This window comes from Topomyia yanbarensis, chromosome 1 (assembly GCF_030247195.1).
Source record: "Topomyia yanbarensis strain Yona2022 chromosome 1, ASM3024719v1, whole genome shotgun sequence".
Lineage (NCBI taxonomy): Eukaryota > Metazoa > Arthropoda > Insecta > Diptera > Culicidae > Topomyia > Topomyia yanbarensis.
In genome coordinates, this window is record NC_080670.1 from 5,711,455 (window position 1) to 5,723,987 (window position 12,533).

Sequence of the window (12,533 nt, forward strand, 5' to 3'; positions counted from 1 at the left end):
CATCAATCATCTGTTGTCGACTAAACTCGTATGAGCAAAATATTGTTCGGATTGTGTGGGACAAGTACTTCTTCTCGGCTGGTTCAACCCAAGGGAACGAACGGGTAGTATTCCCTCCTCATCTTTTGCTAATAAACGAATACCAATTTGGAAAATAGTTGATGGTCGTGCGTTGGATAGGAGTGAGGAAAATTTCATTATCATGCTAAATTGGGATAGAACTTATTTAAAAGTTGGCGAAATTGTGAATATGTTTACAATTTTGATTAATTGTTATAACTTCTACCTAATTGATTGAAAATAAACATACATATGTTATCTTATATCTCTTTTACAAGCCTTTGGCTTCAACAGTTCCGTGAGGGAATTTCAGTGTATGAGGTCATCACCCGATCGAGATAATTCGGAACGCAACCCGTTCCCAAAATTATCCGAGAACGAACCCTGCAGACAGCTCTGAACTGCTCGAAGTAGGCGACGAATGTTTTTACCCTGCAATATCACCATCACGCAACCAGTTGCCCAAAATCAGTGCGTCCAGTCGAACCGATTCGGACACGATTCATCGTTTTTGTGTTCCGCTAGTGTTGAAACTTTTACATTCTCCCCCTCTTCACGTCTGTTCATCGTCCGTTCATCCAGAACCGGAACTTTAAATCCGTCCTTTCATTGACAAACGTGGCACGGAAATCGCAGTTTGAGGGCATTAGACGAACGCACGAAGAGGAAGAACCAATCGGAGAAAAAAAACTTGTCTGACAGTGTGAGTGAGTAAGTGAGTGGTAAAGCAGGTACAGAAAGTCGGAGAAAAAAAAACTTTTGTCATTTCCAACTCGTGCTAACTTGGTTTTCTGGCCATCGGAGCTCGGGACTTACGGCAGAGGAAGAAACCACCCCGAGGTACACTCCGGAGTGGGTGTTTGAACCGGATCCGGTGCGGCACTTTTCTTCTGCTCGCTTCACCGGCCACGGAGATAGGAAAAGTGCAATTCCGGAGGATCCACTGTTAAGTGGATTAATTCACTACTTTTTTGTGCGACTTGCCAGGAGCCGTTCCGTCCCATTTCCGTTGGAATTTTCATCAAAAGTTTTGCGTTCTCTTTCTCTCTCACTTACTCTCGTTCCGGAGTACCTGGAGGCGATCGGAAAGTGCACGAGCATCTCGAAGGAGGTTGCGGCTAAAGGTTGGGATTGGATATACATCAGTGCTCGATGATGACTGAGCGAGATTCACTCCTACATACTTTTTTTTTCTTTTCTTGTTCCTTCTGGACCAAACTTGGCTGGCTGGCTGGCTGGGTGGATTTGATGGAGGGAAAGTGCGAGTGAAAAGTGCACAAATTGAATGTCGTTCAATCTGTCTCGGGGCGGACGAAACGGCGTACACTCCAAAGTGCTTCTGTGCTGCGATCGGTGTGCGGTGATAAGTTGCGAAATGAATTGCATGACTTGAGATTGACTTTGCTGGAAAAATGGGTCCCATTTTTGCTTCGGTGGTTTTCTGTTCTCCTTCCTTCTAGCGATGATGCGTTGCATCTAATCGAATTTGTTGTTGCTGGGGGGTTTTGTGTGTGTGAGTGCATTACGGAGGTTTGATTTCGCATTCAGAATATGGATTTACAGAGTATGAAGAACATTTTGTATGAATTTAAATTGAAATTCAGACACCAATCGGATAAGGTTTTGGAGATCGAAGTAGGCATCGCTGGAGTACAGACGCCATTTTTTCGGGCGTGAAATTTCCAAAGAATGTTAAATTTATTTGACAAGATTTCGTAAGCCGCTGTTGTTTTAATCACACGGGTGTTCCGAGTATACCGGAGACGAAAAGATCAGTGTTCTCCGATGATAGCACGTAACTTTAGTGAAATTGGTCCAACAAGAGTATATGTAAATCAAACTTTAAAAAATTAAATCATGTTTCTTTTACAAGTTCTATTCATATTCACTCAAGCTTCCTTTTTAGCAAATGCGAGTTGCCTTTGTTTTGATTCCTTCCATCAACTTTACGCCACATCCTTCTTGGTCCCTTTCTTCGCCTCAGAATGCCAGGTTGCATTGAACTCCATCTCGCAGACAACTGTCTTTCACAGCTTGCTGAGCTTCCGCCGGAAGATTGCCCAATATTTTTTAGACCTATTTATATATTATGCTGATAATGACTCCGCCATCACTCCCTGTTTTCAATACTCAACCAGTAGCCCAGCTCCCTTCCAATTTCATGACTGTTTACTATCACAATGTCAGAGGTATGCGCACCAAAACAAATGACTCTCATTTCACTCACGGGCTGCGACTTCATCTTCATTCATCTAGCGTCAGATTCTCACTCCAGAATCGTTTTGGGTGACTATAATCATCCGAGCCTCATCTGGACTCACGATGACGATATAAATACTTTGCTGCCTCTTAATGCATCGTCTGAACATGATAACAGGATATAGCACTCGACAAAGTTCCACATGATCTAGTAACAGGATGGCTGCATGCATACCTATTGGGTCGTCTCGTGCATGTTAGACTGAATACTTTAAACTCGGATTTATTTCAACTAACTTTTGGAGTTCCTCAAGGCAGTATACTGCGACTGCTCATCGTCATACTGCTTGTGAATGATCTATGTTTTCATTTGAAGTACGGCAAACTATTGTATGCTGACGACCTGAAAATGTATAAAAATATTTACTTATTATACATCTGTGGTTGTGGGTTTCTCCAACTCTCAATAGCAAAGCACGCGATTTTATGTTGTGATGCTTCAAGCTACAAATATATTTGGATAATATTTTGGTTTATGGCTAAAGAAATTGTTTACTTACAAATTTGGTGAAAACCCGGAACGATAGGTTGGATCGTTTCAGACAACCAAATTCGCGGTGAAGTTCAATCCCTATTAGTACAAATTTGGCGGTCAGGTTAAGTTCAAACATATTCTTAGTTTATGGTGTATTATAAGCTATACTCACAGTAGAGTAGAATCCAATATTTTACCAATAATTCACGTTACAAATTCTTAAGAATTGGCATTTAAGTTTAAGTATAGAATTAGGTAGATCTAGATAGCAATAAGTATAGATTAAGTTTCGTATGTAGGTAATATTAATTTAGTTTTAAATTACTCACTCTCAATAAAGCACTTATTTACAATTATTAGGGAATATTTAAATTATAGAAATGGGAAATTTATATGATAAGGTAAGGCACTTGTACCGATAATATTAGAATTGTTGAAATTAAGCACTGTGAACTAGCAACGTAACTGTCCGAGCAAACGTTCAATTTTTGTATCATCACCATTTGACGTTTCGGGTCTTTCGCTCAGCCATGACAGTGAAGGTCTCGCTAACGGGGCACTCGATCCTCGCCGCGTCGTCTCAACAGGGAGTATCGTCGCAACAACATCGTTGACAACCGCTAAGGCTTATGCCTATGGGATTTATCCGCCGTAACACGTCTCAGTTTCACGATATATACACATTAAAGGCACTTCTCTGTTCTTTGGTACGAAGCATATTAGAATATGCAGCTCCTGTTTGGAGTCCATTCCAATGCACACTGTCGCTTCGAATTAAAAGGCTCCAGAAAAGATTTCTTCGTAACGCCTCGAGACAGCTTCCATGGAGGGATCCACACCATTTACCTGATTACGAGAGCCGATGATGACTCGTCGAACCTTCAAACATTGATTTCTCGACGACTACCATTTATTTGGTGACAGCATAAATTGCGCCTGTTGCAAGCTTTAAAAATCAGTGTTCGGGGTGATCCACTGCGCAACCACATCTTCCTTCCACCGGACAGCCTACGGATACAGCTCAGTTCATGTGTCAGAGCATTCAGTGATGAATTCAGAATTAGGAATTTAAGTTAGTCTAGGAGTAGTCTGTATGACAAAGTAAATAAATAAATAAAATATTGAAGCTCTGTGCTTTCAAAAGGACTGCATAAACCGTGCTAATTGCCAAATCCGTGCAATAAAACCGAATTAATCAATCGAATCGTTTTGCCCCAACGTTAACGTTTGCACCTCTTCAATCATAAACCAATTCACCTGCATTTTTTTCGACAAAGATCAATATTTTTTCCTCAACAAGCATTAATAAACAAACTACACTACGGATTTTCAATGTTCGCCTGAAATGTCACACATTTAATCATATTCAAGGCCTACTGAGTGTTTCATAATTCTACTCCCCCCGTTTGCACTTCTTGCTAATGACAACGAGGTTTCGCCCAGTGACAGCTCCTCGCGCACAACCCAACAATGCTGCCAACGCCTGCTGCGAACATCAAATCATCAAGTCTGCCGCATGGAAGCACTCATAATTGTTGCTGATAGAAATTGTTCAGTGTACCCAGGCGGCCTGCGGCCGACGGAATTAGACGAGAGAACTGATTGGGGTGTTGGGGGGCGGAACGCTAAAACGCAACTGCAAAACTAATGAAATCATTCATGCGAACACTCTCGACACCTCGTTTGTCATTCATTCGGGTGTGAGGGGAAGTGTGTTCACACCTCCTCCAGTCCTAGCCTGATCTGATAAGCGAGGTGTGTAAGATATGTATGACTGTGTGTGTATGTGTGAGAGAATGCAAAACCAATAGACGATAATGACTCCGTCATCACTGTCTTACTTCTTGATCTGGATCACGGTGACAGTTCGTTGTGCAGTGCTAATTTATTTGTTCCGTGTAGTACCCAGAGGGGGGGGAGGTGTATCAAACTCGGAACTCGAACTTGCGGTTCTCGCAATTTGGATCATAAATCACCGTGAATCCACTAAACCGACTACATACACATGGTTGACATCATACTGAAACAGATGGAAGGGGTGACGTGTAGGATGCAACTAGAACTGCATCACTGCTAATTGTGAAGCAAACTAGTTAATACTCGTACGTTTTTACGCTTCCGTGACTGCTTTGTGGTTCTTGATGAATGAGTTCAGGCGTGGTTGTTCTGTTTCAAATTGAACATTCTTGCACTTATCCGTACGTTCGTACCTATAGATGCTAACTCGTTTGGTTACGAGCACTTCAATGTGCAACTGCTTATCCAGTAGGCCATGAGTAAATTTTTGGTAGAACAGCAAATCGTAAGGATTGCTATCATCAAATACAAAATATTGTTTGAAATGAGTATGCTGATACTGAGAGTGTGTAAATTTGTATCTAGAGAGGAGCACTTAGCTAGGAATGCCCTATTAAAACCTGTGTTTCTGTCCAAAAAATCTTTTTGTCATCTGTTATGACCAAAACAGGAAAAAGCTGGGTGGGTAATAACATAGACAGAACAATAATGTAGTACAATGCACATAAGTTTTTAGCTTCTAGCTTGTGCCTTAAATTGTCATCGGCAACTACAAGTAAGTCGTTTGAGATTTAACATTTTCTTCAGGACATGATGGCGACGATTCTACCTACTTTAATAGTACTATTAATTACCACAAAAAATCTAGAACCGAACCATTCCTGAACGTGTCCTTCGGTCATTAATTGATTCCCCAGTCGATCGAATCTGAGTGTAGTGTGCTAAATACTCTTTATTCAAAACACAGTTCTAATTGTGTTTCAAATGAAAAGGGCAGTATATACCCGTTTCAAAATTCGAATCAAAACTGTTTGAAATAATAAAACAAAACGGTCTAGTGGGGATGTGAGCGTTTCCGTTCCAATTCTACTTTGAAACTCCCATATAAAATTACACGCTGCTGAATATTCCCAAACGAATTTAATCGGTATAAAATACTAATGCTTGTAAATCTGTGATAAAAAAATCATTCAATTTTCTCGTCCACCAAAATCTCCATCTAACCCCGCCTTTAAGTAAGCACAAACCCAGTTGAGTCTGCCCGTGTTTTAGAAATACCTACAGGATCATATTATCAAATGCTTTAGTGATAAAAGCGCATCATGTATATCCGAAGTATGAAACGTGTGTGCCAATAGGTTCATTATCCCAGGTATGGTGATAACCTCATTTTCGCCCTCTTTCTATCATCACCCTACAAATTTGAAGCCATTGGATAGAGCAACGTTTGCCATCTTCATTCAATGCATTGACTCAAATGGTATTACGATAATTAAGGCATTTGATTACAGTTTTATTTTCGCTCAAACCGAAATATTGCGCAATTCGCAGGGCATTTTCGTTATTGTATTGGTTCTTAGAAACAGAAAAAAGAAGCTGATGGCAATTTATACGCAGTTCATCGATTGTAGGCCGTGTAATAAAAGATACCCTTCATAACGGGGCCAAACTAGGTACTTTATCCCACCTAAAGGGTGTCCCACATCAAATTGCATCATGAAAAAAAACTCTGTAGAAAATAACCCATTGGGTATTTTCTACTCAAAAATTTGGTAGAAGTAGGTTAGAGTGTATTGTTTACATTGCATTTTTATTGCTGTCAGTTTTTCAAGCATTGGAAAAAATGGCGTCACCCGAAGAGCAACGCCGCGAATTGATTTTGCGCAAGCACCTGGAAAATTCTCAACTCACTCATCGGGACATCGGAAAACAACTCGGAATCGTGAGTCGTGTGATTAAACGTTACTACCCCAATCTGAGCATGGAACGAAAGGATAAATGCGGCCAGAATGGATATTCTATCAGTGAGTAGGATCACAAGCGTGTAGTGAAAATGTCAATGCTACGATCAGGGATGTGGCCAAAAAGTTGAAGAGTTCAACTCTTTCCTTAAGAGATCCAAGGACCGCATGCGTACAAAATGCTGAAGGCTCCAGATCATGACGAACGGCAAAATATGGTGGGAACGTCACGGGCCCGGAAACTGTACACTCATATACTGACGAAGCCTCATTGTCTCATCATGGATGATGAAACTTACGCAAGGCAGACTTCCGGCAGCTCCCAAGCTACTGTTCGTCACCACCCAGCACAATTCCAGATATTCCAGAGGAAGTAAGAAATCAAAAACTCAAATTTTGCCAATAAATACATGATTTGGCAAGCGATCTGCTCATGTGGCAAACGAAATGAGCCATTTGTGACTCCCGGGCTGTAAACGGGGAGATCTACGTCAAGGAGTGTCTATAGAAGCGTCTGCTTCCTCTGTTGAAGCAACAGGAGAGCCCTTCGATCCTCTGGCCAGATCTAGCTTCGGGCCACAAATCAAATGTTATCCTGAAGAGGTACGAAGCCAACGACCGAGGACATGCCTCCCCCCGCACGCACTGGAACTAAGGCCCATCGAAAAATACTGGGGATTTATGAAGCAGGCACTACGGAAGTATCTCAAGGAGATCAAATCCGAGGAAGACATGAAGACAAAGTGGTTTTCCGTACGGAAGAAGCTGCAACCAGCTGTACAGATAATGAGTGGAGTTAGGCGTAAGGTTCGCGCGCATATTGAAGTTATGTTTTATTGTTTAAAAGTTTGAAAAGGATCGGTCCAGTAGGTAATTTCCTACAGCGTTTTTCCAGGATGCAATTTGATTTTGGACACCCTTTAACAACCGCCAAAAGCATTTTGACATGAGAATTACCAGCATAAGCCCACTTTGCAAATCATCGTGTATACACGACTCGAACCATACCATAGCATTTCAATTCTTGGTCGTTTCAATTCGCGCGCATGATAAGCTTTGCACACAGTAAAGAAACGAATGTGAATTCAAGCGCGATTGACGGTACTTAACCGCTTATTGTACCGTCCGGTCGTAATAATCATGATGCTGCTCGTTTGGCAGGCAAGCGACGAATGATTTAAATAGCTCTATTTGTGACTTCATGTATCTGACTCAGTCTCTCAAGTGCCCCCTCGCTCTAGCTCGTCGGAATTTTCTATTTTCGATGTGAGAATCAGAATCAGCGACCCCGAAAACCTACATAAAGCTAAAAATAACATAATAAAAATTCGCGTAGCAAAGGGAACACGGTTAACGCTGTTTAACCGCTTATTGTACCGTCCGGTCGTTATAATCATGATGTTGCTCGTTTGGCAGGCGAGCGACGAATGATGGAAACATACACGCGGCACCTATATTTATGACTTCACATATTTGATTGAGTCTCTCAAGTGCCCTCCTCTCTCCCCCGCCAGCTCTAGCTAACCAACGAGCGATCTGCATGTGATGGGCTAATGTTAATGCTGCAGCTGCGCTGCGTCGTCAAAAACCAAACAGATGATTTTTCTTCCTTTATACCAAGCCTCATATGTGTCGCAGTGCATTTGACAAAAAAGGGGCCGTTTTAACAACGCTAGCTCGCTCGGTCGTATAGTACGGACCAATCATCATGTAGATAATTAATGCTTTCATAAAACAGCGATAGCGTAAACCTCAATTTTTGAGTACAGTACAACGGCAGATATTCACGTTTAAAAAATCGAGTAAAGTTTCCCCCAGAAATTTCGTATTGGAACGTTACAGATATTCTACGCTCCCATAAGACACCATTGAATTTTCAGTTAATCGGACTTCCAATTCCGGAGTTACGGGTTGAAGAGTACCGTCACATAGCAAATTCCCACATAAACTGGCAACCCTATGATGTCCGAATGATGTAATACATATTCAAATAGGTTCACTTATGACCAATCAAAGAAGAAACTCGCCAAGTTTCCGAACAAATGTCACATAACCGATTTTAACGAACTCGATTTCAAGTGAAAGATATAATACTCTCATTGATTGCTATTGAACTTCATTCAGTTTTGAATTTTGGTTCCGGAGTTACAGGTTGATTATTGCGGTCACATAGGAATTTCTCATATATACCGGTACAATCGTAATCTATCTGTCTATATCTATGTATGTATATGATTTATAGACTCCCAAACAGCTTTACCGATTTCCGTAAAAAAATATACACAGTAGGCATTTGTTATGGAGCCTTTTAATGTGCTATTGGTTAGGAATTATCTGCCACCAGATAGCGCTTCGGAACCAATTGTGATTTACTCCTATTTCGTTGAAAGTCGCAGCAACGCGCGATGGGTATTAGCTAGTACCTTATAGATTAAAAAACTATTGAAATGGACATCAAAATACCTCTATTCGAAGGCCTAGATCACCGATGGCAAATCAAATATTCTTGGAATATATTGTTCACTATCGATAAATCCGAAAGGTACGGGTGTGGTGGATTAAAACAGGTTTTTTATATTGTAACGACATTTAATTATCATGGGACTCGAAGGTGGGAAGTAAATTTTTCAATACTAAGAACCATAATTCTCCAGGAAGACCAAGGAGTTTAGGAAGACTGTTTCGAAAAACGCGGAATAGGGTCACATGAGCAAGCTTACAGTCTCCCGACGACTTAACCCTTTGTCTTCTACCGCTGGAGACAGGATATTTTGGCATTTTTAATGGGAATCACCAGAGTCTGTGGTATGTCTGGACAAGTGTAAAGTGCTGTCGGAACTACAGACACTTTATACACAGACTTGCGGTGACAAAACAGTAAAGCTAAAATAAACTGGCATCACGGAAGATCCCATAAGATTTGCATGGGCTTCCTCCTCTACTTCCCATCACGAAACCCTAATGCTCATTTGGCTGCAATTTTTGACACTTCGCTAGTCTATGTATAAAGTGTCTGTAGTCGGAACCGAAATTTTTTAAATAAATCTGTGACATTACAGAAAAAATCGTCAATGTGGCAACCCTTGAGGTATAAATCTTGCCTGGGACTGGACATGTGGATATAAAATGAAAACAAGTACTAAATTGATTTGATGTTAGTTTGAACCAATGTTGGTCAGAATGAAAGAGCATGTGAGCAGTGAGATGTACAAATGTCGAGAAACACGAAAAAATGAAGGAGAAAACGAAAGCCCCTTACACCTTGCTTAATTTCAATAGTAACAAACAAAAATCAAACATGGCGAATGCGATCACCTATTCTATAATACATTTCGTGTGAGAAGTGTGGGAAATGGAAAAGAAAACATCTATCCGCGGGTCAAGGATATAATCTGCCTTTTAATGCCACCAATTATTCTCAGAAATTATTTGATAACAGGATACATTCACCTTCTCGTCACATTTGAATTGGCACAGAGCTGGTACTCAATCCAATTGAGAGCGATCATTCCATGTCGACATAGCGCCGAAGGCTTTCAGAATATCACAACATGTTTGCACCTCCATTGCTAGACCTGAAAAAAGTTTATTATTGTTGTTGTTATTACGTTTTTAGCTTGAGGTGTTGCGCCTTGGCTTGATAAAATGTTTTTCTTCCACCAAATCTGATGCTTATCCATCCAAGCAGGCGCTTGAATTCGATGGTAACCTTTTTGACACTGTCGCTTAGCACGTGTGTTGGTTTACCCGTAACGTCAGTCGCAGTGGCCGTGAAAATACTGCTGAAATTTAACTTGTTGGGTAGAATGTGTAGTGGAAAATTTTGCTCGAGTAGAAAGTTCAGCTGGCTCAACTATTAACTGTACCCAATTTCTCATCCAATTCCGAACCGATTCAATTGTCCTACAGCTCAAGCGATTTTTATTTGAGGACAGAGAATAAAAACCCAAATAACATCCTTTATCACGTATAACTACCATCATAATCCAGCAAACCGCTCCCGCTCAGTGACATTTCCCACACAAGTGAACCTCGTCCCACCAACGATCAATAAAACCACGAAGATGAAAAGTGCGCACCGGTCGGATAAATGGAGGCGAACAGCAAATCCCGTCCCCCGCCAGTTCCGTGGTCTCCTCTAGACCCCCACGCCTGCGGTGGTGCAACTACGGTAAAAAAGAAACCGGCCACCCTCAGTAAAGGACCAAGGGACGCCGGTGCCCCGAAGCATACGGTCAAGTTTAAGGAGCAGGGTAACCAGGACATTCTTGTTGTAACAGTTGAACCACCGTCTCCAAGCCCACCGCGTCCAGCGAGTCCCAACCCGCTGCAACTGCCTGCCCTTGGAGGAACCCCACATCCGTCTGCAGCCGCAGCCGGTGGTAAATCAAACCGTGCAAAAAAATCTGCACCAAAGGAACACAGACCGTCGGTGCCGACAGTCCTGCCGGGGAGGCTCTCGGAAGGATGCACCTCGCTTATGTACGCCTGCCAGCAGGGTCTGACCGAGGAAATCGTTAAGGAGCTGCGAGAGAAGGTGAGCGACTTATGTTTTTCTATTGTATTTGCGCCTTTGTTGAACTTGTGCCGTTTGTTTCTTCAAGTGTCATTCAGAAATTGACCGTGGACCCGTTCCAAACACACGCTCGAGTTAAGTGAGTGGATCAAGTTCAAAGCAACTCGCCATAATTTCTGTTGGTTTGTGAACTTTGATTTATCCTCCTCCGACCGAAGTGCATTCCGATCCCACTCAGAACTCACGTTCTTCGTCGGTTTTAATCATCGCACTATAGCAACTGAAATAATTAGCACTACTGCGCTCAACAAAAGCACCATGTAAGTAAAAGCTAAGCATTTGTGCCGCTTTCCTCATCAGGCAAATTAACTAATTTGCTGTGGCTTTGCAAATCTACATTTGCCAGGAGCTCGTCCCCATTAACGCCCCCTCCTGCAATCCTACTCCTCCCGGCGAGTTCACGAACAACTTTCGCAACATTTCACAAAGGGCACACATCTCCCGATTACTATTTGCGTTTCCGTCCCTGTGTGATTGCGTAGCGGAAAATGTTCCTGCTGCTGCTGCTGCAATACGACGCCCACACCCCGCCAACGAGATCAGCCCACTTGACGCGTAATGTATTCTGTAAGAGCGTTCGGGTTTACACAGAGAATTACAATCTTGTTGTAGCAGCAGCAGGCAGCATCAGGCAGCAACAAAGCATTCCACTTCTGTTCCACCCGACAGCGCATCCAAACTCCTACCGGATGCCGGATGAGCACATTCCGCATGAAGTACATTGTTAGTGCATCAGCAACACAGCCAAACTCCACCGAGTTCTCTTCTGCTCTGTAGAGGGAACGGGAGAACTGATGTAGCACTTTGTACCCGGTACCTTTTAACCGCACCGCGCGCTGCCACCCGGGCGGCGGCAGCGGCGGCCGGCGACGTCACACATCAAAGCAAGGGGTACATTATTCTACCTTTACGCCTTTTCACATCGAGTCCTCACTTCTAACCCTAAACAGACCAACTGCGTGAGCGGGACTTTATGTGTGTGAGTTAGTTTATATGCATTTGTGTACGCAATTGAGTCAAACAATGCCCCCTCGGAATCGCAATCGGAATTCATCAGGGGAGAGTTTGTCGGTCGGTCGTATAGGAAGAGATCGATTTTGATGACAGTGACGATTTTCGGTTTCGATGTGATTTAATCAAAACTAGCATTGTCATAATTCGTAGTCGATTTAAAACAATTAGTTAACAAAATCGGAAGTCTCCTGTACCAGGTCAGTCGAAAAGTGCAGGCATGGGCACAATTAGCAAACTGTTTGCCGTTTCGCATGGAAAGCACAGTGTAGCTGTTGTTGTCCGCATTTCCAATCAGGACCAATAAAATGTAGTGTTGCGAGTTATTGTTGAACAACAAAGGTTGTGGTGTGCGTTTACTTGGCTGATGGAAATTAGTAGCGATTGAAAAGTG

General features: G+C 42.3%; 1 protein-coding gene across 5 annotated transcripts in view; it reads left to right on the top strand.

Annotated features, from left to right (window-relative positions):
- Positions 1–12,533, top strand: part of LOC131676709 (ankyrin repeat domain-containing protein 12) — an 80,318-nt gene that overhangs the window by 14,403 nt on the left and 53,382 nt on the right. For 4 of the 5 annotated variants that reach the window (XM_058955967.1, XM_058955969.1, XM_058955970.1 and 1 more), the window contains exon 2: positions 10,543–11,089. In XM_058955967.1, coding sequence (XP_058811950.1) covers positions 10,643–11,089 — 447 coding nt within the window. In that variant the 5' untranslated portion in view covers positions 10,543–10,642. Of the gene's footprint in view, positions 1–10,522; positions 11,090–12,533 lie in introns of those variants that run through there. The other variant, XM_058955968.1, reaches the window with a different exon arrangement.